The following is a 27,154-nucleotide window of genomic DNA, read 5'->3' as shown; positions in this document are numbered from 1 at the left end:
TGGTGTGAATGGGTGTTTTAGTGACCATCCTTACCTATGCTTAGGTACCAAGGTAGGCTTTTCTCTGTCATGGATTTCTGAGAAACCACTCAATTTTTTTTAAAGATTTATTTTTATTGCAAAGTCAGATATACAGAGAGAGGAGGAAAGACAGAGAGGAAGATCTTCATCTGTTGATTCTCTCCCCAAATGGCCGCACCAGTCAGAGCTGAGCCGATCTGACGCCACGAGCCTCTTCCGGGTCTCCCACACGGGTGCAGGGTCCCGAGGCTTTGGGCCGTCCTCGACTGCTTTCCCAGGCCACAGGCAGGGAGCTGGATGGGAAGTGGGGTCACCGAGGTTAGAACCAGTGTCCATATGGGATCCCCGTGCATGCAAGGTGAGGACTTCAGCCGCTAAGCTACTGCTCCGGGCCCCTGAGAAACCAATATTGAGTGCCATTCATTGGCCAAATGGCACAGCCTCCATAGCAGAACCTTTCTGACCCCTCTCAGTATTATAAAGCCCGTTTCTAATGTTTTACATCTTAACAGCTTCCTTGAACATCTCCCCATTAATGCATAACCTTTGCCCCATTAATAAGTGTTGCCAAATTGTAGAAAGCCTGCATAATTGCTTTTTTAACCTAGTCTGATAATGTCTTCCTTGTGATAGACATATGTAAAACATTCGTTTTTAGTGTGGTTATTGATGTTTGGATTTACATTTGCCGTTTTGTGGCTCATTGTTTTCTGTATGTCTTTCTTGCTCTCTGTTCTTCCATTATGCCTTATCCTGTGTTAAGTAATTTATGAGCCCAGTGTGGTAGCCTAATGGCTAAAGTGTCCACCTTGAATGCACCAGGACCCCATGTGGACGCCAGTTCATATCGCAGCTGCTCCACTTCCCATCCAGCTCCCTGCCTACACACACACACACACACACACACACACACACACACACACACACTTTGGATGCTGTTCCTGCTTTTGTTGTTATTAGTACACATATATCTAGGCAATTCAGGTTAATGTCAACTTAATAAAATGTAGAAACTTTTCTCCAATATAGCCTCATTCGCTTCCCTCTTTTTTTTTTTTTAAGATTTATTAATTTTATTGGAAAGGCAGATGTACAGAGAGGAGAAGAGACAGGAAGATCTTCCGTCTGATGATTCACTCCCCAAGTAGCCGCAATGGCCAGAGCTGCGCTGATCTGGACCCAGGAGCCAGGAGCTTCTTTCCGGGTCTCCCACACGGGTGCAGGGTCCCAAGGCTTTTGGCTGTCCTTGACTGCTTTCCCAGGCCACAAACAGGGAGCTAGATGGGAAGTGGAGCTGCTGAGATTAGAACCGGCGCCCGTATGGGATCCTGGGGCATTCAAGGCGAGGCCACTGCACCAGGCCCAATCTTTAAGTTTTAAGGCACATAATAAAACAAATTTATAATTCTTTTTTTTATTATTAAAAAAATTTTTTTGAAAGAGAGGGAGAGGCAGGGACAGACAGATATTCTGTTGCTGTCCTGCAGCAAACAACTTGGTGCACAGAGACGATAACACATGTGGTCTTCTGACTGGTGGTCAATAGCCAAAGTTTATTAGTGTGCCTATCAACAGAACCCATCAATTGTTTCTATACCCTTGTTTGGAACTCTTTTTGTTTTGTGTATCCCACCAAGTGTTCTCATTCACATGCTGTCCACTCAGCTGTTCTCATACAAATGATGTCCAATCAGTTATACAAATGGCATCCATCCAGTTGTTCTCATACAAATGTTACCCAATCGTTTGTAATCCTGTGCTCCCTGACCTAGAGTCACAGTGTCCTCCTACAATATTCCAGCCACTGTTTCACTCCCCAGAAGGCACAATAGCCAGAGCTGAGCCGACCTGGAGCCAGGTTTTTTCCAGGTCTCCCACACGGGTGCAGGGTCCCAAGGCCTTGGGCCGTCCTTGACTGCTTTCCCAGGCCACAAACAGGGAGCTGGATGACAAGAGAAGCAGCCAGGACTCAAACTGGTGCCCATATGGGATACTGCGCGTGGTACTAGAGGATTAGCCAGTTGAGCCAACGTGCCAGCCCCCACATCTTTTATTTTACCTGGCAGATTTGCTGTCTTGTACTCCGTTGCTCCCTGTGGATTCAGATTGCCATCTAGCCATCATCTCTCTGAGCTGAAGACTTCCTTCATTATTACTCAGTATCAAGTTAACGTGCTGGCAGAATTGTCAGCCTTCGTCTGTCTAGGCACATCTTTGTGTTTCTTTCGTTTTTGAAAAATAATATTGCTGGAGGTAGAATTCTTTGTTAGCAACTTTTTTTCTATCCAGTGCCCTTCCCTGTGTCCAGTGAGAAGTCCGTTATCGGTTGTTCTGAAGCTCCCCAGTGTGTGAGGAATGTTCCTTCTCTGGATGCTCTCAAGATTGTTTCCCAGCATTTGACTTTGAGCTGTTTCTCTTTATTTAAAAGATTAATGCTTTTTTGTTGTAAAGACAGATTTCATAGAGACAAGGAGAAACAGAAAGATCTTCCATCCACTGGTTGACTACCCACGTGGTGGCAGCGACTAGAGCTGAGCCGATCTGAAATCAGGAGTTTGTTCTGAGTCTCCTATGTGGGTGCAGGTTCCCCAGGCTTTGGGCCGTGCTCTGCTGCTTTCCCAGGCCACAAGCAGGGAGCTGGAAGGGAAGTGGAGCAGCCAGGACACAAGCCAGTGCCCATATGGGAGTCTGGTGCTTGGAGAATTAACCAGTTGAGCCATCACACCAGCTGTTTTTCTAGACATGTCTCTTTGCTGTATTTATCTAACTTTGGGTCTGTTGAGCTTCTTAAGATATGTAGAGTAATGATTTTCACCAAATTTAGAATGTCGTTAGCCATTTATTCCAATCATTTTTCTGCCACTCTGTCCTCTCCCCTTAAAAAAAAAAACAAAAAAAAAAACCTCATTATTTGTTAAACATTTGTTTGTGTGAAAGCCAGAGTTCCAAAAAGAGAGAGGGAGACAGACGACAGACAGATCTTGCGTCACTAGTTCACTCCCCAAATTGCCACAATGCTGAGTCTCAGCAGATCAAAGCCGGAGTCTGGAACTCCATCCGGGTCTCCTGTATGTATGCCAGAGCCCAAAGGCTTGGACCATCTTCTGCCTTCTGTGTACGTTAGCAGGAAGTGCAGCATCACAAGCAGCAATCTAAACCGCTAGACCACAACATCAGCCCAGGATTTCTCCTTAGAAAACGCATGTGGGGCCGGCCTTGTGGTATTGCACGTTGAGCTGCTGCCTGGAGCACTGGCATCTCATGCAGTCCAGTCCCGACTGCTGCAGTTCTGATCCAGTTTCCTGGAAGTGCAGCTGGGATATCAGCAGAAGTTGGCCTAAATCCTTGGGCTCCTGCACCCTCGTGTAGGACCTGGAAGAAGTTCCTGGCTTTGGATCTTCCCAGCTATAGTCATTGCAACCGTTTGGGAAGCGAACCAGCAAATGGAAGATTCTCTGCCTTTTAAATAACTGAGTCTTTAAAAAAAAAAAAAAAAAGTGCGGTGTGCACCTTGGTGTTCCTGCTTTGAAAGAGCTTCTTTGTTTATTTGGGTCAGAGGAAGCTGAGAGCAAGCAGAGAAGCTGGGTGCTGAGCGCCGCAGATTGTCTATCCTCACCCCAAGCTCAGTGGTGTTTCCTTGCTTCTCTGATCCCTCAGTGGCTGCAGTCCGCTTTCAGCGTGGAGAGGTCTGTTTTCTGTCCTTTCTCGGAGAGAGATTGGCTCGTGGCTTCAGTCGGCCGCAAGTCCCGTCTTTGGGCTTTACTGCATTAACCCTCATGAAAGATGTCCTGACCTTGCTCAGGAATACCCCTGGCTCCAGCAAGGTTTGGAATTGCATTAAAATGTTTCAGGAGCCGATTGGCCACAGCAAAGTAAGCAGCTGAGTTCACGAGGGAGGCCTGGGTCTCGCGTACAGAGCTGGGCTCAGTGGTGCCTTAATCCAACAAGCAGCTGGCATTTGGAACATCCAGTGGTGGATTTACACTGCATCCACTGGAATGATGTCTAATGTTCAGGAAGCGTGTAACTGAACATGCTATGCTTGGCAAGATACATTTTACACTAGAGAAAACAAAAAGTTGCCGAAGTGTGTGTTCATGTGAAGCCACTTAAGTAAAAACAGCGATTTTCGCACAAAGGTCCCCAGTCTAGTGGTGTGCACGTGTCCCTGATGCCTAGAAAACAACAACCCGTTTCATGGTTACCTCCAGTCCAGGGCTACTCAGGCAGGCGGGTGGGCCCACACTTTCCTGCTGTGGAAGTTATGCCAAAGAGATGGGGGTGGCCGGGTTGCAGACAGCGCTTCAGACCCTCCCCCAGAGGAAGCCGACATACCAGAAGGGCATTTCTGGGGTGCGGCTGGGGCTATGCCGGCAACTTTTCCTTTTCTTACAGGTATGCTTCTGCATTTGCATGTTTGTACATCCCTTAACTATATTTCTTTGGCTTCTTGGCAGTGACGTGGGCTCAAGGGCTGGCTACCCAGCTCAGGTTTACAAAACAGCCAGTGCAGAGACTCCTCGGCCCTCCCAGCTGACCCAGTCCAGCCCCTTCCAGCTCTCCACCTCGGTCCCCAAGTCCTTCTTCTCCAAGCAACAACCTGTGCGCAATAAGCACCCAGCAGGATGGAAGAGAAATGACGAGCCCTCACCGCGGCCACTCCCCTTTGTTGACCCAAAGAAGTAAGTACTTGAGTGTCCCATGAGACACCTGCCAGCACCAACCTGGCGTGCCTCACACCCCTGCCTGGCCAGGTCCACCGGGACAAGAAGAGGGCAGGCAGTTCCTCCCACAGTGCTGGAAAAGCTGATGCTCTGTTTTAGGGAAGCTGCCCTGCACAAGGCAGCCAGCAGCCCACTCCCTTTCCTGGGGGAATGAATTAGAGAAGCTCACTAAAGATCAGTTGCTGCTCACCATGATGTGGTGTCAGGTGAAGAGTTTCTTGAGACAGAGGGCATAGCAGCTGCAGAGACTTGGCCTGCGGGAGGAAGGCCGGTGCGGCTGGGACGATGCAAGCAAGGTCAGGTGGGGGGCAATAAGGAGGCCCAGGTGGTGACCGGGACAGAATAGAGCTTGTAAGCTGCCAGTAAGAACATGGACATTCATCTTCTCAAAGTGAAATGGTGCCACAAATGCTGTGAACCAGAGGACAAGTGTAATCCAGACTAGGAATCCACAGGGTCCCTGTGGCTGCATGTGGAGGACAGCCTGGATGGAGCTGTTGTCACTGTTGCCGTCCCAGTGGGAGAAAGGGCCAGGGCCCACATGGCAGAGCTCAGGAGGGAAAGAGGCTGCATGGGTAGATCAGCTGAGGTGAGAGATGGAGAGCTCTGTGTGGTAGGAGAGAAGGAGGGTGTAGGTGATGTTGTGCCTTGAAATCCGAAGCAGGTCAGCCTCGAGAAGTCGTCTTGTGTATTTGACAGGCTCAATTCTCAGGTCTCAAGTGTGAATTCACTCACTGGATCCTCACACCTTGGGGTGGTCTGTTCCTCTCTGTGTTCACAGTGAGACTGCCAAGGCCCACAGTCCCCTTGCTGTTGAGGGATGGAGCCTGGATCACAACGCAGGAGCCTGGATCACAGCCCAGGAGCCTGATCCAGGACTCCTGCTTTGTCGGCTGAGGGGCTCTGCCCTCCTCCAGCTTGGTCGTTGTGTGTGTTCATGATCCAGATGGGTTCATTCAAGCTTGTGGGTGACCTACAACTCAGAACGAGCATGTGGCATTGGAGACAGTGCAGGGTCCCTGGAGAGTTGGTGATGAGCAGGTGGCACTCCCACTGAGCATCCAGTTCCACACCTCACTGGGGGAGCCCACAAACTAGATTCTAGTCAGACTCCCCACTGCTCCCATGATGAACAGTGGCCACTCGTGTCTGCTGAGCACGCATACTGTCCCACGCACGGAAGCCCAGGCTTTGTCCAGACTCATGCCTACACCTGGCCTCATCTTTTACCCACTCTCCCCTCTTTACACTGCTCCTCAGCCTCCACTCAGGGTCTCTCTCTAGTGCCCAGAGTATGCATGGGTTCTGTAACGCTGCCTTTGCGGACTGGCCTTCCCCACCTTAGGAGCCACTGCCATCACTGTGTCACTTGACTCTGACTCCGCCCGCCCCCCCCCCCCCCCATGAGAAAGCAGGTGCTGCTGTCTTGGTTATAAGGTGTTCGGATTGCCTGGTACACTGTTGGGTACTCAGTGAACACAGGAAGCCATGTATCTAGTTTGATTCTCATCACAGCCACAGGATGTAGATACTGTTGGGCCTCCACGTTTTGGTGTGGTTGGAGAGTCAGGCCTGTGGAACGCCTGGAGGCCACTGTACAGTCCCCAGCACATACCCCCTCTGGCAGCCCCTCCCCCTGTGTGTATGCCTGGAACTCCCCACCTGCTCCCCGCTGCCTCCTGCCGGCCTTCATCGTAACTGACAGGTAATAGCTATGTATTAAGAGGGCACAGTGTGATAAAAATACAGAACACTCATGAGCTGGCGCATCATCCTTGAGCGGGAGCCAGACTCATCTCTCTTTGGTTCCAGTTCCTGTGCATGTGCTGTGATAGCGAGCACCCAGCAAGGCTACAGGAACAGGGGCCCCAAATGGCAGGAAGCCCTGGATCAGCATGTGGGTGGGGCGGCTCCTCCTGAGGGACCTGTCCGACAGGCCTCTGCTGGCCCATTAGTCTTTGGGGCTCCCTGACCTCTGCCGTTAAGTTCACATGGCCTCCCTGCCCCACCCCTGTGTGTGTGTGTGTGGGTGTGTGTGTGAGAGAGAGAGAGAGAGAGAGAGAGAGAGTGAGTGAGTACATCTCCCCTGCCTCCGAGGGCGCTAGTCAAGTTAAGGTATATCCTACCCTGCCCTGGAGGCCGCATCTCATCATCTTGATAAGCTCCACAAAGGTTTTCTTTCTGAATCATCACATTCAGAGATGCCTTAGGGACTTGAACATAGATTATTTTTTCCCTTTGGTGAGGACACCATTCCTCCCCTAGCACTGCTTCTCGGTTCCACTCAGACCTGCCCTCCCTGGAGAAGCCCTCTCCACACCCTTGCCAGAGGCTTTGCCCTGCTACCCACTCAACCCATCATACCCAGGCACCTCTCGTCCCAAGAAACTGAGAGCTGTGGGAAAACAGGGACCTTACCCCCAACCAGGGCTAAGCCCATACTAGAAACTCAGAAATGTACCCAGATGTGTGACAACCCTGAACAGGCAACCACCTGTATTCCAGAGAAAAGGGTGTGTGTGTGTTATCTTTGTAGTACAGAACATATGTTGAGAACACAAATGAAATAGGTTCATGGTTCCTTGTAATGTTAAGTTAAACATACACTTTTTTTTAAAAAAGATTTATTTATTTTTATCACAAAGTCAGATATACAGAGAGGAGGAGAGACAGAGAGAAAGATCTTCCATCCGAAGATTCACTCCCAAAGTGAACGCAACGGCCGATGCTATACCGATCCAAAGCCAGGATCCAGGAACTTCTTCCAGGCATCCCATAGGGGTGCAGGGTCCCAAAGCTATGGGCTGTCCTCGACTGCTTTCCCAGGCCACAAGCAGGGAGCTGGATAGGAAGTGGAGCTGCTGGGATTAGAACCGCGCCCATATGGGATCCTGGGGCATTCAAGGCGAGGACTTTAGCCACTAGACCACGCCGCCGGGCCCGTAAACATACACTTTTTACATCACACACATAGAATAACTTATATTGTTTTGCCAGTACATTCCAATAATGAAGCGATATTGCCACATTTTCTTGAGCATTTTGAGATAGCATCTTTGTTGAGTCACCTAGGTTAGGTTAGTTTTCTAGTAAGTATCATTTGCCCTATTTTTTTTTTTTCAAGGAGAGTGGCAGGTGTTCCTTCTAAGCACTCTGTCCACTCATTTTCTTTTTTTTTTTTTAAGATTTTTTTTTTATTATTATTATTTTATTGGAAAGGCGGATATACAGAGAGGAGATACAGAGAGGAAGATCTTCCGTCCGATGATTCACTCCCCAAGTGAGCGCAACGGGCCGATACTATGCCGATCCGAAGCCAGGAGACTTTTCCTGGTCTCCCACGCGGCTGCAGGGTCCCAAAGCTTTGGGCCATCCTCGACTGCTTTCCCAGGCCACAAGCAGGGAGCTGGAAGGGAAGCAGGGCTGCCGGGATTAGAACCTTAGAACCGGCGCCCATATGGGATCCCGGGCATGCAAGGCGAGGACCTTTAACCACTTGCGCCACCGCGCCGGGCCCATTTTGCCCTTTTTTTAAAAGATTTGTTTTTATTAGTGGAAAGTCAGATATACAGAGAGGAGAGACAGAGGAAGATCTTTCGTTAATTCACTCCCCAAGCAGCCACAATGACCGGAGCTGAGCCAATCCAAAACCAGGAGCCCAGAGCTTCTTCTGGATCTCCCATGTGGGTGCAGGGTCCCAAGGCTTTGGGCTGTCATCTGCTGCTTTCTCAGGCCACAAGCAGGGAGTTGAATGGGAAGTGGGGCCACCAGGATTAAAACTGGTGCCCATATGGGATCCTGGCACGTGCAAGGTGAGGACTTTAGCCGCTAGGCTACCCGTGCTGGGCCCATAAGAATCATTTTCATTGCTAGCTGAATTACTTGAGATCAGACATTTAAGAATCTACATATGGGCCCAGAGGGATAGCATGGTGGTTAAAGTCCTTGCCTTGCATGCGCCAGGATCCCATATGGGCGCCGGTTCTAATCCCAGTGGCCCTGCTTCCCCATCCAGCTTCCTGTTGTGGCCTGGGAAAGCAGTTGAGGACAGCCCAAAGCCTTGGGACCCTGCACCCGCGTGGGAGACCCGGAAGAGCTCCTGGCTCCTGGCCTCAGATTGGCTCAGCTCCAGCCATTGCGGCCGCTTGGGGAGTGAACCATCATATGGAAGATCTTGGTCTTTATCTCTCCTCCTCTCTGTATATCTGCCTTTCCAATAAAAATTAATTTAAAAACAAAAAAAGAATCTGCATATGGTATTGTCACTGAAACTGGATCTGTAGAACTGGAGCTTAGTTATGCTTGTGCAACTTATTCCGTGGCTTTTGTACAGTACTTTCATCAATGCACCTGACCCTCATCATAGAACACTAAAGCATATTTTTCATCCCATTTCCTAGACGAGAACAGTTGAGGTGCCAAACAGCTGCAAGCCTGGCCAGGGTTCACCTGTTGTGCTGAGATTGACTCATTGGGAGTGTCATCACTGTCAGCTTTGTTGTTTGTCCCTATCCTCAGAAACTGTCCCCAGGCCTGCTGCTGAATGTGCCTGTCTCCTTTGATACTGCCTGTCTCTGGTCAAAAACCTCGCAGGCTTCCAAAACCACCATTGATTGAGGATGTGTCCACCCCAGAGGAGTGACAGTAACCGCAGCCTTGTAGGAAGCTCTGCCCATTCCCACCTCTGGCCAGTCTGTTTCTCTCAGAAAGCTCACAAGGGGCATCCTGCACTTCTCCACATTTCAGATGACACCTCAGTCCCAGCATGGGGTGTCGGGGGAGACAAACTCTGTCTAGGTGTGTGTGAGGACTGGGGCAGCAAGCAGGCCACTCTTGTCACCCACTTGGTTGCTGGACTCACAGCTCAGTAGCCTGTCTGATGCAGACCTGGGAGGGTCAGAGCAGCACAGGGGTACCGTGCTGACTCCTTAACCCCTCCTTTACCTCTTCTCTTTAAGCTTGGTGCAAACCCTTCTTGGCCTATTTAGGTCAACATCATTGGGTGACTTACAGAATGCACAGGGCGGTTAGCAAATGAGGGTGGCTGGGCGGCCAGGCTTCAGGCCTCTGGCTGAGTGAGCCAAGGAGGTCAGGTCATCTCTGAGCTGACAGCCCTGAGTTCCACCTCCCCCTCCCCCAGGCTGGCCTGACTGAAGGGCAGCCACTGCCCCCTGTAGGCCATTGGCTCTAGGACTGTGGCTCCTGCAGCTGTACCTACAGCACTTACCTCCGAGCGCTGCGTGGCTCAGCAGCACCACACCACACAGGGCTGTCCAGAAGCTCATGTGCCCAGGCCCTCAGAAACAGCTTTAGTCAATGCCTCAGGGCCCGCCAGGTTGTGGAGCAGTGGTCAGAAGGGCAAGGCCTCAAGCAGCCTCAGCTGTAAAGAGAAGCAACCCTCCTCCCATAGGGCCACAGGGTGAAAAGGAATAGCACAGAGTCAAGACAACCCAGGCTGAAAGAGGGCGCATGCTGGAGGTGACGGTGCTGCTGCTGCTGCTCCACTTACAGCTGAGAGCTGGTCCCCGGAGTCAGACTGCGGTGGGCAGCTTCCTGGCTGCACTGTCACTGTATCAGTGTCCTGGCTTGGAAAGTGAGGGCCACAGTGGAGCTTGTCCCTCCCAGTCACCACAAGGGCTAATGTGGTCACCTGGGAAGTGCACCATCCAGAGGTGAGGCCCAGATACCAAGAGCCCTGTGTTGGGCACTTTTTGTTGTTAAGATTTATTTATTTGGGCCCAGCACAGCCTAGCGGCTAAAGTCCTCATCTTGAATGTGCCGGGATCCCATTTATGAGCGCCGGTTCTAATCCTGGCAGCTTCACTTTCCATCCAGCTCCCCGTTTGTGACCTGGGAAAGCAGTCAAGGATGGCCCAAAGCCTTGGGACCCTGCACCCGCGTGGGAGACCTGAAGGAAATTCCTGGCTCCAGATTGGCGCAGCACTGGCCATTGCAGTCACTTGGGGAGTGAATCATCAGAAGATCTTCCTCACTGTGTATCTGAGTTTTTGAAAGTATTTATCTATTCTTTGGAAAGGCAGATTTCTAGAGGAAAGGAAAGATGGGAAGATCTTCCATTCATGGTTTATTCCCTAAATGGTTGCAACAGCCGGATAGGGCTGAACCAATCTAAAGCCAGATCTCCCAGGCCAGTACAGGGAGCTGGATGGGAAGTGGAGCAGCTAGGATGTGAACTAGTGCCGAAATGAGATGTGTGCACTTGCAGGTGGAGGATTAGCCAATTGAGTCATCTTTCTGGGACCACTTGTGGAGCACTTTTACCACAAGTGAATTCTGGGTAGTTCAGAGCTTTGGGCAGTTAGAGGTTCTGAGTGTTTCCCCAATCACAACATGGAAAATGGGGAAATAGCCACATTCTAAAGGTGGGGTGAGGGTTCAATGGGCTGAGGGACCCTGGCAGCACCTGATTGACACCTGGCACTCTGGCTCCCTCCTTCCTTGGCTTAGGGATACCTGGATCAACACTGTGTAGCCAGGAGAGGCTACTCCTCAAACCCAGCCTCCCTATGCACACACGCGTGTGCACATTTCGGAGTTGTCACCTCTTCCCACTGGCCTCTTCCTGCCATCCTTCTAAGAAAATCCACCTGCTGCCCAGGATGCAACTCTAACAAGTATCTTGCCAGATACCCTGGCAGAACCCCCAGCTCAGTCAGGCTTACCATGGTGCTATTTAATTAGTTCAATTAGCCCTGGCCCAAGGGATCCACCCCAGTTGGAAGCCAGAGCTCCAGTCAGCTGGGATTGGGGCTAGCCAAGTCTGACCCACTGGTTTCCTTCCAGTTCTGGGCCTTCTGTCACAGGAGAAGGACGTCACTGTGGAGCAGATATGTGGCACAGTGGCTAAACCCCGGCTTCGGAGGTGCACATCTCGTCCCAGGGTACCTGAGCTCAAGTCCCACTCCCATTCCACTTAGGATCCTAGCTTCCTGCTGAGCACACCCTGGGAGGCAGCAGGGGATGGCTCAAACTCTTTGGTCTTTGCTTCCCGTCTGGGAGTCTTGGTTTGATTCCAGGCTCTTTTGAGCAGTGAACCAGTAGATTTATTTGTTTAGTTATTTAAAAGGCAAAGAGAGACAGGCACAGCTGTTTGAACTGCTGGTTCATTTGCCAGGTGTCTAGAAGAACCACATATGGGCCAAGCTTAAACCAGGAACTCCATCTGGGTATCCTACCTGGGTGGCAGAGACCCTACCTGGATCACCTTCTACTTCTTTGGCAGGTGTTTTAGCAGAGAGCTAAATTGGAAGCAGAGCATTCAGGATTTGAACCAGCACTCCAATATGGGATGGTGGTGTCAGGAGCTACCACTTTACCCTGAGCGTCTTTCTGTAACAGGTACTCTGGTTAGTTACAGGACAGGAGAATTTCAAGGAATGTTACAGTGGAGATCTGTTTACTCAGTTTGTTGCCACTTTTCATTTTTTAAAACATGTTGCTCTTCTCTAGGTTCCAACTATATACACTTCTCTAATTCTATGGGTCAGTTCTATGGCAAAACCCAAATTTAGACAACATGGACAAATCAGTTGGTGTCATCAGAAGCTTCAGGATGTTTTCTTCATTTATGCTCTGAAAGATAAAACATACACAGAATAAGAACCAAAATAGCACAAAAGCGGCTGATGGTACAAAGTCCGTCTCTCTTCACTTCCTGGCCTCCAGCTCTCCTCCTCAGAAACAACCAGGGTTTCTTTTCTTCTGCATCCTTCCAGAAATGTTCCAAACCTGACACAGCACACCCAATCCAGTGGGCTTCTCTTTTTATCACTGAAATGGTCACCTCCTGTGTGCATACTTCCTGCCATTCTCACTCGCTCTTTCCTCTTCGTCTCAGCTTTAATTCCACCTTGGAGCATAGAAAGTGATCGTATTCTGCTAATAGTCATAGAACAGCTCATTTGGCCCTGGAAGGTCATTAGATCTTGTTATGGAGGCCAGACTGAGGAGGAGGCAAACGAGATGTACAGGGCTAGTTTGTTTGGGTTTGGTTTGGGTTTGGTTTGGTTTTTAACTTAGAATTAATGACATTTTAACTCATTTGCATGGGATTTTCAAGTTAGAAAGTACACTGGGAAAAAAAAAACACACAGGGAAATTCTTGGAGAAGAAAAAGGAAAACAAAAATGATCGACTAGTTTTTCTAATAAGCTAATAGAAAAAATGTAAGAAACTTGTTTCACCAAACTGAGCTTGCTCATGATCCTTCAGAACACGTCCCTGGCAGCCGACTGATGATAGCAGCTGTGAAGAGATGAGCAGGTTGGAGGGTTGCAGGAAAAGTATCTAGAATGCCAGTGTTCCACTGCAGAATTAGGACACTCCGTTCGACTCGGAGCTGCGGAAGATGATGTCGGCAAATGGACACAGAAGATATCAGAAAGACAATGTCTGTGTTTCTTTTGGCTTAATTTTTGAACAGCATCTCTGTCTGATGTGACAACTCATCTTCTATACTATATGTCTGTGTTCCGCTCCCAGCCACCTCCCCTGCAATGGTGTCTGGCACGGGAACAGGGCTGGCAGTGTTGTAGGCACTGAAAAGCAGCTAAAAGCAAAGTCAGGTGTTTCAGCGCCACAGGTGGGATGAGGGTCAGCATCCCATGTCACAGCGCTACTTCACGTCCCAGCAGCTCTGCCTGCAGTTCACTTCCCTGCGAAGGTAGCTGCCCACCACCCACCTTATGGACCTAGACAGAGCTTCAGGCACTGGCATGACGCAGCTGTGGCCTCTGCAGCCACTCAGGGAGTGAACCTGTGGATAGACCTCTTCCTGTCTGTCCCTGTTTGCCTGTATAGAAAGAGATGAGGGCAGAGAAGGGACAGGGGAGACTGTGTGAGACCTCTTGGACTGTACAAGGGATAAGTTTTTAGAAACTGAATTCCCACACATGCATCCATAGAAACAGGAGTTTGGTAAAATTCCAGTAAGCGAACCCAAGCTGTGTAGTTTGTTTTTAATTTATTTATTTTGCATGAAAGTGAGAGAGGGAGGAACAGAGATCTTCCTTCTGCTAATTTACTCCCCAAATGACCACAAAAAGCCAGAGCTAGGCCTCTCAGAAGCCAGGAACTTCTTCTAGGTCTCGCACATGGGTGCAGGGGCCCAAAGACTTGAACCTTCCTCTGCTGTTCTCCCAGGCCATTAGTTGGATCAGAAGTGGAGCAGCCAGGACACAAACCGGTACCCATGTAGGATGCCGACACCATGCACCAACCCCTGTGTTTTCCAAGAACAGTTTCCCACAGTCCATAAGCTTGGGTCTCTGGGCTGAGAGGATGGGCCCCACTGCCCTGCCTCCCCTCCCTGGTCCCACCTAGCTGACATCTGCTGTACACACAGGGAAGTGCCCCATACTGTGGCCCCATGGGTCCAAAGCCACCCTTTCCACAGCAGAGCTTCTGGGCCAGGAAGAGTGGCCACTCGACAGCTGGCTCTGGAGGAGCGTCTAAAGGACAATGCCCCTCTCTGTGTGCTGAGGCTGGGCTGCCCTGCTTGCAGGGGCTTCTGGGAAGTGTCCACATCAAAGTGGGAGGGGAGAGGGAGTCTTTTGCAGCATCCACCAGAGGAACAGTCACCCTTTGGGGTCTGTGTGTGTTTCTCTTTCTGTGTCTTCTTTCTGTTTCTCCCTTTCACATCTAAAGCCCTTAATTGGCCCAGAGAGCACAGTTCCCTGGTATCCGGGGAGCCAGCATTACCGCAGACCTGAGATTCTAATTTGGGGAGGAATATGACCTGACAAGAAAAGCCTTTGCCACCCTTCTCTTCTCTGCTTTGTTGAGATCCCACAGCTGAGAGGGGGGAAAAAGGCACAGACTTCAAAACCCACAGGAGACCAAGACATCTTATTTTTTCCTCTGGGTTCAAAGGCGCTTTTTCCCTCTCGAGTTACAGAATGATGAAGTCTGGGTGTCGACTTTTTTTTAAAGTCCGTTTTTTTATTATTACTATTATTATTGTTACAACCCAGGACAATGGTGAAATCAATTCAGACAGTTCAGAAGAATGACGGGATGAAAAGTTCCCGTCCCATTTCCCGCCTCCTAATGAGGCTTTTGCCTCCCCACAGGTAGCTCTTGCTCATAATCCGGAAATGATTTTCTGCCGCGGAAGCAGGCGTTTTAATCAAACGTGACCATGTCCCTCCCTGCTGTCTGCTCTTTGGCTGCCGCCTCTATGATGTGAACAAGCCAGGCAACCTCAGCAGTGGCCTTGATGGGAATCCCAACTCCTCCGTCCTGGGGCGGTGTGACTTGAGACGAGGGATTTAACACCACCGTGCCTTCATTGCTTCCATCCGTGTGCCTCAGTTCCCCACCCTGCATAATGGGGATAATGGCTCCAGGTGACCCCTTTGCAGCAGCTGCAGCAGTGTGAGGACTACCAGTCAGCTCTGGTTCTTTCCTGGAACCGGGGGCCTGTGCCTCCAGTCAGGGTCCTAGCTGTCACCTGGGAAGTAAGGCTTGGCCCGAAGACTGGGCAATGGGTGTTATCCTCGTCCTAGGGGCACTGAGCAGCTTGTGGGAGGTAGGGATCTGTATGCCGTGCAGGGTGTCAGGCTGTTCTGGGTCAGATGCTGGCTGTGCGCTTGGCAGCAAAGGCCCACACAGCAGGAGCAGACAGCAGCAGGAGTCAGACCCAGCTCGCCATCCGCCAGCGATATTCTGTCCAGCATCAATCTGAGTCTCTCTAGGGGCAGTCTAGAGTGCCATTGGCAGCTCATCAGTGCCCATTTGGCTGTCCTTTCCCAGGCCTTGCCTCGCACCACTCAGCTTCTCACTTGGCTGTCACATCCCAAGCCCACCATGGCCTCCTCCTGGAAGCTGTTCTGCTTCCCTTTTCCCTCCAGGTATCTGCTCAGGTGGCAGCCCCAAGTCCCCATCGATCCTCATCCTTTTTCAGCTATATTTGTCTTCAAAACATCTTTCTGCTCCAAAGAGGGTCAAGCAGGTCTCTCAGTCTCACTTTGTGCAACATCCACCTCCCCTCTTTGCGGTAGGCTTCATGTTTGCTGCCATGCCCCAGTGCCTGGCATAGGCACAGCTCAGAATGGGTTCTGAGGAATCAGAAAGGATGGGAAACATAAGCCAGCTCTCCATCACCCCCAGCAGCTGCGGCCATGAAGGCTACAGTCCTCGCCCAGTGGTGGCCAGCCCCCCAAAACCCAAACAGCTCTGAAAGGTAGTGTGGGCTTCCTGACACCCTCCTAACCCCCAACACTGTCATTCCAGGCAGGTGGACACAAACACCAAAAATGTCTTCGGGCAGCCACGCTTGAGGGCGTCCCTCCGAGACCTCCGGTCCCCACGCAAAAACTACAAGTCCACCATTGAGGACGACCTAAAGAAGCTCATCATCATGGACAACCTGGGGCCAGAGCAGGAGAGAGACGCGGGGGTATGCACAGGCCACCCCTAGGCCTTAGTGGAATCGGGGGCCCCAAGGAGGGGAATCACAGTCTGTTTGTGGCTACATCCTCAGCCTGCCACCCTTAGTGCCATCTGGATGCATGTGGACTGGTGGCTACAAGTGAGGGCATCCTGCAAGGGATAGAATCTGCATGGCACATAGCCCAGGTGCCTCATGTGGGATTTATTTGGCAATAAAGGGCAAGATGCAACTGGGAAGCCCTGGGTCTCTCCCACATCCTTTCCAGAGTCCAGGCTGGAACCAGCCCACTCCCTCCAAGTTGCAAGGGCCAGAAGGGAAGCAGAGGTTCTCCCAGGAAATTGAGATTCCAGTTACGTAAGGGTTGTGGAGGCCATGGTGCCTGCCCTGTCGCTGGCTCTGCATCTCTTGTCCCTGCCTGTCCCTGATGGACCTCGAGGGTAAATGCGCAGGGAGACAAACCCAAGTGGCTCCTTGACTGGAGCCACAGGATGGGAGTGGCCCAGCAGGACCCTCCAGCTGCCAGGTCAGAGAGAGACATCCCCACAAGGAAAGGGGACACCTCAGTGAGAAAGAGTGGGAATGGACCTACCACAGGCCTTCCCAGGACTAGCTGTGACCGTACCCCACATCCCTCTCCTGTCATAGCAGCAGTCGCCCCAGAAGAGCCTGCAGCGGACACTGTCAGATGAGAGCCTGTGCAGTGGACGCCGGGAGCCCAGCTTCGCCAACACTGGCAGCCTGGAGCCAGGGCTGCCCAGCGATGTGCTCTTCACCAGCGCCTGCGCCTTCCCTGCCAGCACGCTGCCCGCCCGCCGCCAGCACCAGCACTCCCTCCCACCCGGCGGCGTCCCTAGTGGCCACAGTGCCATCCCTGCTGCTGGCAACGGCTTCCCGGAGAAGAAAGGTGAGCTGTTGGGCTGGGGTGGGTATCTCTGCACTGGCGGCTCGCTGGGCCCATATGGGATTCTGGCGCGTTCAAGGCGAGGACTTTAGCCGCTAGGCCACAGCACCGGGCCCGCCTCAGACATTTTTACTCTGACTCTTCACCTACCTAGAATATTCTTCCTTTAGATCCCTCCCTGGCTCCCCCGCCCCTTCCCTCATTTAGAACTTTGCTCCAATGCCAACAAGCCCCACCCCAGCACCCTGTTTAAAGTTACACCAGACCAGAGTTCGGCCAACCATTTAGGATGCACTTGTACCACTTTGTAGCACCTAGATTCAAAACTTGGCCCCATGCTGACACCCCATATCGGTGCCAGTTTGATTCCCAGCTGCTCCACTTCCAGTCCAGCTCCCTGAAAATGCCCCGGGAATGAAGTAGAAGATGCCCCCAAGTACTGGGGTCCCTGCCACCCATGTGGGAGACCCAGGTTGAAGCTCCCGGCTTTCACCTGACCCAGCCCTGGGCATCTCCGCCATCTGGGGCAGTGAACCAGCAAATAGAAGGCATTTTTCTCTCTCTCCTTCTCTCTGTAACTCTTTGAAATAAAAATTGACAATTATTTTTAAAGAGTATTTTCATTGGAAAGGCAAATTTACAGAGAGAAGGAAAGGCAGAAAGATCTTTCATCCACTGGTTTATGCCCCAAGTGACTGCAATGACTAAAGCTGAGCCAATATGAAGCCAGGAGCCAGAAATCTCTTGCATCCCACAAGGATGCAAGGACCTAAGGACTTAGGCCATCTCTACTGCTTTCCCAGACCACAAGCAAGGAGCTGGATGGGAATTGGATCAGCCAGAACATGAACCACAGCCCACATGGGATGCTGGTATTTGGATGGGGAAGATTAGCTAGTTGAGCCATTGTGCTGGGCCCAAAATAGATAAATCTTAAAAAAAAAAAAAAAAAAAAAACTGGCCCCAGCTCCGGTTTCCTGCCCCTGTGCACCCCGGGGAGGCCCCGGTGATGGCTTGAAGAGTCAGGCCCCTGCTCCCCACATGGAGATGTGGTCATCTCCAGGGTCAGCCCGGCTTGGTGGCAGCCAGTGCAGACATTTGGGAGACAGCAAAGGGGAGGTTTCTTGTCCGTCTCCCTCCCTCTCAAGTAAGTAAATAAAAGCAAAGTGAGACAGAGGAAAGAGGATGGAAGACGGGGAGAGAGCCAAGAGAGAGGAAAGAAAAGAAATTCAGGGTGAAGCCCAGTTGTTCTCACTAGAAAAAAAAATCAAGTTGGGGCCCGGTAGTTTGCGCCGCACGGTCCCCTCACCTGGCAGGAGGCTTTTCTTGGCATGCTCGGTGTTCATAAACAAAATGACATGTTTGCTGATTGGCCCCTGCCACGTCATCACGCTCAGCCCTCTCCCCCGCCCCGTCTCTTTCTGCCCATGCAGCTACCATCTCGGCCTCAGAGCTGTCACTGGCTGACGGGCGGGACCGACCCTTGCGGCGCCTTGACCCAGGAATGATGCCACTGCCTGATACGGCCGCTGGCCTCGAGTGGTCCAGCCTGGTCAATGCGGCCAAGGCATACGAAGGTAGGCACCTTGCACCAACCCCTGGCTGGACTTCCCAAATCCTTCTCTGTTCTGGAAGACCGTGTGGTTTTGTTGGGGTGTCCACTCGTGTTTCAGGACCAGGGTTCAAAGCGTGCCCTGTCACCATACAACCCTCGGCTGGCGTCATCATCTGTCTAATCCACAGTTACCAAAGGTGACCATGGCAGCCACCTGGCTGCAGTGAAGGTTCTGCCTGACCAGCAGCAAGCACCTGAGATGATGCTGAAGAAGAGTGAGGCTTTAGGCAGCTGAAATTCCTGGGTACACCCTCAGAGACTGTGCGGCGCTTCCACAAACTCAGTGGGGCCCACAGACCTGGAATTGCCTCACCATCTTAGAGGGCTGTGAGAGCTAAAGCCCTCACATCCTGCTCCAGCCAACAGGACAAAGGAGCGTGTCACCTCCCTGTAAGGATGCTTCCCAAGGCATGCACTGTCCTGTGCAGGGACTGCCTGATAAGTGATTAACTTCCTGCTGCCTTGGCTGGCCGTCTGTTCTCATTTTTTTTATTTGCGAGAAAAAGCTCCATCCACTGGTTCACACCTCAGATGCAGGAGCCAGGTGGTGGGCAAGAAGATGCCACAGCTGGAGTGAAGGTTGCCACAGGCCTCACATTGTGTCAGCAGGAAGCTGAAGCCAAAAGCAGGAGGCAGGTGCCAGAGGCCAACACTCTGATAGGGTGCAGGTGTCCTCCCTGATGACTTGGCCGCCAGCCTGGACACGCCCCGGGCTTAGTTCTCTAAATGAGGAGATGTGTGGATTTTCCAGTGCCACTCAAATAAGTGGGAAAGATGAAAGAATATCTGGTTAACTTTAGTGGGTATGTTCCCCAGATGGAGTTCGGCTATGGGGGTGGGGGATTGCAGTAGGTACTTATCTCCGGGAGGAACTGAAGTTTCTTTAGGTGAAGTAAGACCTATAGGACTTACTTGAAAATATTCCAAATAAAGAGTAAAGACAGGTATATACTGTGGCACCAGGAAGCAAGGAAATGCTCAAAAATATATATAAAAGTGGATTAAAAAGAATGAGAAACCAACAAGAGCTCCAGTGGCTAAAATTGGGACAGCTGGGGGTGGGTGGAGGGACTCCAATCAGGATATGCTCACTCCAGCTCCAGTTCAGGCTCCCAGCTAATGCACAGCCTGGGAGGCAGCCAGGGATGGGACTGGGTTCCTGCCACCCACATGGGAGACCTACGTTGAGTTCCTGACTCCCAGCTCTGCACTCCGAGTGGCTGTGGACCTTTGGGAGTAAACTAGCAGGTGGGAACTCTGCCTCTCTGCCTCCCAATTTAAAATAATAATAATAATGGATTCTAACACAGAGAATGAAATAAATGTCAATGAGTTCATATTCCTGTGAGTAACTGAATAGACAAATGACAACGCAATGGCTTCCTTACAGAATACTTCCAGTGAATACTTCTAGAAGGAGACGGAGAAAAAGTCCTTAGAACAACACAGTAAGAACACAGTGCACGCCAGGCCGTCTGGTGATTGCTACAATTCAGGGGGTAACGTCAAGTAGAGACTGGGTATTTAAATAGCCTCTAAGCTGGTCCATACATCCCTTCATTCTTGTTGTCCCCAAGTCTCTGTAAATTTCAAAGTAAGTTTTTAAGATTTAATTAATCACAAAGAGAATGGCAGAGAAAGAGAAAAAAGATTTTCACTCCAGTGTTGGCTCCCCAGATGGCTACCACAGGAGGAGCTGAATCGATCTGGAGCCAGGAGCTTCTTCTGGGTCTCCCATGTGGGTGCAGAGGCCCAAGTACTCAGGCCATGCCCTGTGCATTTAGCAGGGAGCTGGATTGGAAGTGGAGCAGCAAAGCACCTCACAGGATGGCAGTGAACAGTGCAGCACCCACGTGGACTGGCAGCATGGCAGGTGGTGGCTTTACTATAGTAATTTTTTTTTAAGTGAGCTTAGGTCCCTGCACTATGACTCAATGGCTAAATCCTCTTCTAGCAAGTGCTGGGATCCCAGCCAGTCATGTCCCGGCTATTCCACTTCCCATCCAGCTCCCTGCTTGTGGCCTGGGAAAGCAGTCGAGGATGGCTCAAAGCCTTGGGACCCTGCTCCCGTGTGGGAGACCCAGAAGAGGCTCCTGAACTCCTGGTTTCAGATCAGCTCAGCTCTGACTGATGTGGTCACTTGGGGAGTGAACCAACAGATGGAAGATCTTTCTGTAAATCTGATCTGCCTTTCCAGTAAAGATAAATAAATCCAAAAAATAAAAGTTGAGCCAGGGATGACTCGCTGGAGGAAGCTTAGTGTACTGTCCATCCCAGATGTGGTACTCAGAGCATGTGTACCCATGGCAGGATAAACCTGATGGTGCACCTTAAGCACATGTACTTGGGTGCACATCAGTAAGCCAGAGGGGTAACTGGAGGAAGTGGAAGGAGGTGCAGGTGAGGAAGCCAGAGTAGCCATGCATTAAAAATGCTGGAAAGTAGTGCTGGACTCCAGCACGTGCCGTGATGTGACCCTCTCTGCCTGGAGGGATGTTGGAAATTATTCCTATGGAAATGTTTTCAGCAGATCCAAGACAAGGAGGAAAATCAGCTGTATCAGTTATTCTCATTCAGGAGTACTGGGTGCAGTCTGGAGATGGCAGATAGCAAATAGCAGTGTGTGTTAAATGCTATGTGGAAAATGGCAGTGCTACAGTTATTGTCCAGGTTCCCTTCTGTGGGGAGCTCAACCCTCTCTCTTTTCCCCGGCAGTGCAAAGAGCCGTCTCACTCTTCTCTCTAAATGACCCAGCCCTGAGCCCGGACATCCAACCTGCACATAGTCCAGTGCACAGTCACCTGAGTCTGGACAGGGGGCCCCAGACCCCCAGGACCACCCCTACCATGAGGTGAGGCTTACCTGTGAGTAGCAGGATTGCACAGTGGAAGAGGGAGCCGCAGGGAAAGCGGCTGCTGCGGGACACACACACACTCACACACACACACTCACACTCACACACACCATTCCCACAGCCCGAACTCCCCACGCCTGGCAGACCGGCTTCCTCACACCACCTATGCCCTGAGCACCTCCCGTGGCCACATCCAGTGGCAACAGAGCCTCAGTCAGCATGCTGCTCATTTCTACTTCCAACCTTGAAACATCTTGTCTGGGGTCCCCAGCCTCCCCACTGTCTGTCTGCTCCTCAGCCTCCTCCTCGATGGGTCCCTGGAGGTGGCAGGCTTCCACCTGCCACCAACCCTTCACCTCTTCCCTGCCGGGTACCCTCAGGAGACCTCCATGGGAAGAGCAGTGGAGGACAGGGAGCCACACATGTCTCACATCTAACTGTCACCTCACACATGGCTTCTCACCTTCAGTGCGACACACTCAGCTGCACTCACTCACTCGGCAGAGAACAACATTAAAAGAGACAGAAAGAATGGAACCAGCATGATGTGCCTGTCCATGGATTAAAACCGCTCATGCCACACTCACTGCTCTCTTGGTGTGCCGTAGCTGCACCCTGTGCCGGGCAAAACCAGCTTCTGGAGTGATTGACTCCTGTTGGGTTTTTGGCTTCACATACTGGCTTTACTGCGCCACCTCCTCCACCCCTGATATGGACCCACAGTCACCATGAGAACCTCGCGGTGTCGCTTGGTACTGCTATGCTGCGGGAGAGGCTGTGTCTGGCAGGTCCATGGCTGGGAGACTGTTCCAGGGAGTCCCAGGACAGGGGTCCTGGGTTTGTACCCCAGCACTAAGACTTGGATGATGACATTCCCTGCCTGCACAGGGAACAGCATGACACCCTCCAGGGCAGCCAGAGCGAGAATGGACTGACAGGGACTGATGGTATTTGCAGCCCAGCGGGCTGCCAGCAATGGCTGGACAGTTCAGTCCTGTCCCCAGGAGCAGGCCACGTCTGCTTTGGAAGGAGTTTCCCTAAAGACACACAAAGTGCACACCTCAGGGCAGGCCTGTCACCCTGTGCCTTTGTCCCCGCTCCCCAGTGCAGGGTAGCCCTGGGAGGAAGGGTGGGACTGGGGCCAGAAGGGGGGTTGTCATATGGCTTCTCCTCCAAGCATCCCTGAGGACTCCAGCAAGACTAGGGCTTAGCAGCAGCCCAGGAATAAGAGACACCTGTGCTCTGAGCAGGCCTGACCTCATCCCCTCTCTCTGCAGCGAGGAGCCACCCCTGGATCTGACAGGCAAGGTGTACCAGTTGGAGGTGATGTTGAAGCAGCTGCACACAGATCTCCAGAAGGTAAGGCTGCGTGCGTGCACCTCCCTGTCCCACTTCCCAGCCCTCTAGGCCACCACGCGCTCCCTCACCCCCCGCACCTCCATTCCTGGCTGGGTTCTGAAGAGCCAAAGGCCAGCAAGCACACCAGGAGGCACACTTTCTCAAATCAATGGGCTCAGGCTCTTCGCAGAGCAGTTGGAAACATTTATCAAAGATGTAATGGCACATCTTGTTGATCCAGCAGTTTTTGCTTGTGAGGGAATTTGTGTAGATTTCCGGTGTGGGCACAGAGGGACCCACAGCAAGGGTGTTCCTCGCTGCTCTGTGGTGGGGAGGTCCCAGTGCACTGTCCATCAGCCTGAGAAGAGAGCCCTAAGTCACAGTGCTTGTAGGCAGCGCTGGGGCCTGTGGCCCATTACAGTGGTAAATCCAGATTTGCTAACATGCAGAGTAAATCGCAACAAGTAGAATTGTTTCCTAGAATGTCTTTATGCTTAAAAAAAAAAAGGCTAAGTGTTTAACTCCCATGGGCAGAGAGGGGTATCTTAGAGGGTTACTCTGCTTCTCTCCACCACCGGGAGGAAAACAGAAATGAGGGCAGAGATTTTTGTGTGTGTCCTTTGGAGTAAAAGGCACAAAGTTGGCCGAGTATGATGTGTGAGCCCTCAAGCACAGAGGTCGTCAGGGCCCAAGTTCAAGTCCGTCCCCTTCCCCTCTCTTCCAGAGCCTAATACTGTATGACTGTGGGCAAGTCCCTGCCTAGGATGTGATGTCCTCCCATACGGCTGTCGGAGGAGGCAGTGGGACCTGCTGGGACACACATCCCAAGCCTCGCCCTAGGAGGCTTGCCCTCCTCCTTCCCCACTTCCCCCAAACCTTCCAGAGCGCTGAGAATAACAGGGCAGCTGGGAGGGTGGCATGAGGTCGTTGCTAATAGTGATGCTTGTCAGGTAACTGCTCCATGTCAAGCTTGACCTACGTGACCTCGGCATAGCTGTTCAACCACCCCTTTTAGAGCTGAGGGAGCCGGGGCTCCAGTGAGATCCTGTGACTCTCCCCAAGTGTCTTAAACAGAACTAGTCTGCAACACAGCCCCAACTCATGGTCTGCCCCCACCCCACACCCTGGGAGTGCTCCCTGGAGCATCCAAGCCCAATCTACCTGACACTGAAACCTCCCACCCCCTCAGGAGAAGCAGGACAAGGTGGTGCTGCAGTCAGAGGTGGCCAGCCTGCGCCAGAACAACCAGCGCTTGCAGGAGGAGTCCCAGGCAGCCAGTGAGCAGCTGCGCAAGTTCGCGGAGATCTTCTGCAGGGAGAAAAAGGACCTGTGAGCAAGAAGGAACACCCTGCCCGCCACCCTCCTCCGGGCCCCTGACGCCTTGCCTGCAGGAGCTACTGCCTCCTGTTCTCCTCTCACTCATCCTTGGCGCCCAGCTGCTGCAGCTGTGACCAAGATGATCCATCCAGGGCCCAGAGCTTCCACAGACCTCCCAATGAACTTGGAAACCCCAGGCTGGCCACAGGCCCCAAGGGAGGCCTCCCCACGGCCGCAAGCCCAAGAGTGACATAGTCTGGGCCTTCCTCGGAGCCACCCATCTGAGGCCCTGAGGGCAGGACCATGCCCACGCTGCCCCCAGTGGCCTACCCTGCCATGCTCCTCAGCCTCCTCCTAGGACCCAGTCAATGGAAAGCGGAAGCCGGTCTCCAGAACCCACACATTGCTCACGGCCAGGCCTCTTGACCACGTACCACGAAGTGTGGGCTTGCATGAAGAACACCGCATAGAAGCAGCCCAGGGAGGTGAGGGCCTTGGGGGAGCTGGGCCAGTACTCTGCTCTGCAGCATGCCAGCTCAGCTCCAAAGAGCATGGACAGACTCCCTCTGCAGGCCTCTCCTTCTTCCCGCCAAGCAGCCAGGAGCACTTTCTTAGAATTTAAATTATTTTCTTGAGGGCCCCACAATGGAAAGGAAACCCCAGCATCCAGAGGCAGCCTCTCTGAGCGAGAAGCTGTGTACAAAGCAGACACTTTATATGATCCTTTTCTATTAGCCCTTCTCCCACCGCCAGAGGCCACAGTGCCAGGGTCCCTGCCAGCCGGCTCTCTCGTCCTCCTCCCCACCACACCCAGCCCTGACTGGCAGCCACAGGGACTCCTGGAAGGCCTACTGACACCCTAACAACAGAGCCTTCATCTGTCATCGGATTTTGTTTTCTTTGCAAGTGTCCCAGCCCATCTCGAAGCCCCGCCCCCATTGGCAGCCGTGCCAGACACCCTCACTGTGCTCCCCAGGGAGAACACCTCCCCCCAACTCCAGACAGGCAGTAAGGGGCAACGCACCAGGCCCCGGAGCCGTGCGCATGACGCCGTTCACCTAGAACTGAGGGTCGCTTTCTCTCCTCCTTGAAGAGCAAACAAGAAGATATATATATATATATTTATTTTTTCATGTAGAGTTGCGCCAGAACAAGTCTATATGGCCACAATCTGTGTATTTCCCAAACCTCAAGCTGAGGCTCACGGTGTGTCCCCCATGGGCTGGGGTCCATGGCAGGATTCCAGGAGGACAGTCCGAGTTGGTGGACAGGTGGCTTCCCTTTGGGGAAGGCACCAGGTGGAGTGGAGCCGGCAGCTCGGGGTTGGTTCACAGCAACATGTCAGCGCTCCAGCCCCCCTGGCCAGACCACACTGCCTGCCTTCTCTCCAGGGCCAGGCACCTCAGGGAGGGGGCCCTGGGGGCCGCACCAGACCAGACACAGGCCCTCGGGGAGGTGCCCAGCCAGAGGGCTGGGGGGCCAGAGAAGAGGGCACTCAGTGTCTCCCTGTGGCCTGCCTGTGGCCTCCCAGCACCCTCAGTTTTGCGAAGGGAACCTCAGCACCATGGTCTCCCCTGCCCCGCAGCCATGGCGAGAGATGGGCACTGCCCAGGCCACGCCTGTCCAGCAGCCGCCCTCACCCCTGGCCAACTACTGTGATGTCTCTTCCTCTGCCCGCTCCCACTCAGGGCTCCCGCCCCGCCCTCCTGGGACTCTAACCTGGAGCCTTTCATAAGTTGTCTCCTCACATCTTCAGAGCATTCTAATCATTTGGGGACCTAATCATGTACATTGAGAAGTGTAAATTATGATTTCTGGTTTTGTTTTATTTTTAAAGAAAATGTGCAAAACCAATCTATTTAACTTGAGGTTGTTTTATCTGATGGCTGAAGATAGCAGCAGATTTTTTTCATATGTTGATTGATTTTATTTGGATTTTTTTTTTATTCTTTGTCTTCTCCCCCTACCCCACACCACCCCACCCCTCAATCCTGTCTTGAGATTTTCTGGCATGTTTCTGGAGGTTTCAAAGGAAATAAATGTTTCATAGTAATGGTCTGTGTTCTCAGTAGCTGGGCACTACCTGGATTGCTGACCAGAGGGTATGGCCCGCTGCTGTCCCCTCCTGTCCTAGTCCCAACCACACCCCACACACACACACCTCACATCATGCACATTGTACACACACCTTATACCCCACATATCACACTCCATACACACACCCAATACATCACATACGTCACACACCACACACATCTCGTTCATACACACCCCACATATCCTACACATTCCCCATATATCCCCATACATCACACACCCCACATACACACAGACCCCATACACCACACGTATCACATAGACATATCACATACATACATGTCACACACTTCATTTATGTACGTCACACACATCTTACCTTCCCAGAGCACACACTTCACACCCCATACATTCAGACCCACATCACACACCGCACACTTGCCCAACAACCAGGGCTCCAACCTTGCAGACATCTCTTTCTTGGAACTCAAACACCAAAAATCCTGACAGACTCAAAATGTAAAACGCCCTTAATGCAAAAACAGCAAGATTATTTTCTTCCAAAATCATGCTAGAGGCCTGAAAGACAGGCCAAGGTCATGCAGCTGTGTTGGTCATTTAAAAAATATCAGCCACCTTGTAGAAGTCAGGAGATATTGCATAAGGCAGGCCAGCTACCCTATCCTGCCCACTAAGATGGAATCCGGTACATTGTCCCCCAACCCTGCCCACATCTGCATCGGTGGGCACAGGCCACCGCCTCTGGGCCGTCTAGTGGGTGGCCCGGGGTCCAAAGCCTCTCCTGCTTCCAGGCCAAGGGGAGGCACAGCAAAACATCCAGAAAGATGGTGACGTATGCCTGTGGGTTCGGCTGCTGCCCAGTCTTCCTCTAGGGTTCCTTTGGCCAGAGAAAGACCTGAACTCTGTGCTCCTG

The 27,154-nt window shown here is 51.9% G+C and overlaps 1 protein-coding gene across 1 annotated transcript in view; it reads left to right on the top strand.

The window, feature by feature from the left end:
* Positions 1-26,184, top strand: part of LOC121153684 (signal-induced proliferation-associated 1-like protein 3) — a 209,357-nt gene extending 183,173 nt beyond the window's left edge. The window contains exons 16-22 of the mRNA XM_040976376.1: positions 4,479-4,703; positions 15,999-16,164; positions 16,807-17,062; positions 18,493-18,636; positions 21,390-21,525; positions 22,806-22,887; positions 24,056-26,184. Coding sequence (XP_040832310.1) covers positions 4,479-4,703; positions 15,999-16,164; positions 16,807-17,062; positions 18,493-18,636; positions 21,390-21,525; positions 22,806-22,887; positions 24,056-24,199 — 1,153 coding nt within the window. The 3' untranslated portion in view covers positions 24,200-26,184. The remainder of the gene's footprint in view (positions 1-4,478; positions 4,704-15,998; positions 16,165-16,806; positions 17,063-18,492; positions 18,637-21,389; positions 21,526-22,805; positions 22,888-24,055) is intronic.
* The last annotated feature ends 970 nt before the right edge of the window (positions 26,185-27,154 follow it).

The sequence above is a fragment of the Ochotona curzoniae genome, unplaced genomic scaffold, assembly GCF_017591425.1.
Source record: "Ochotona curzoniae isolate NIBS_2020 unplaced genomic scaffold, NIBS_Ocur_1.0 contig_2699, whole genome shotgun sequence".
Lineage (NCBI taxonomy): Eukaryota > Metazoa > Chordata > Mammalia > Lagomorpha > Ochotonidae > Ochotona > Ochotona curzoniae.
This window is presented reverse-complemented; position numbering and strand designations above follow the sequence as displayed.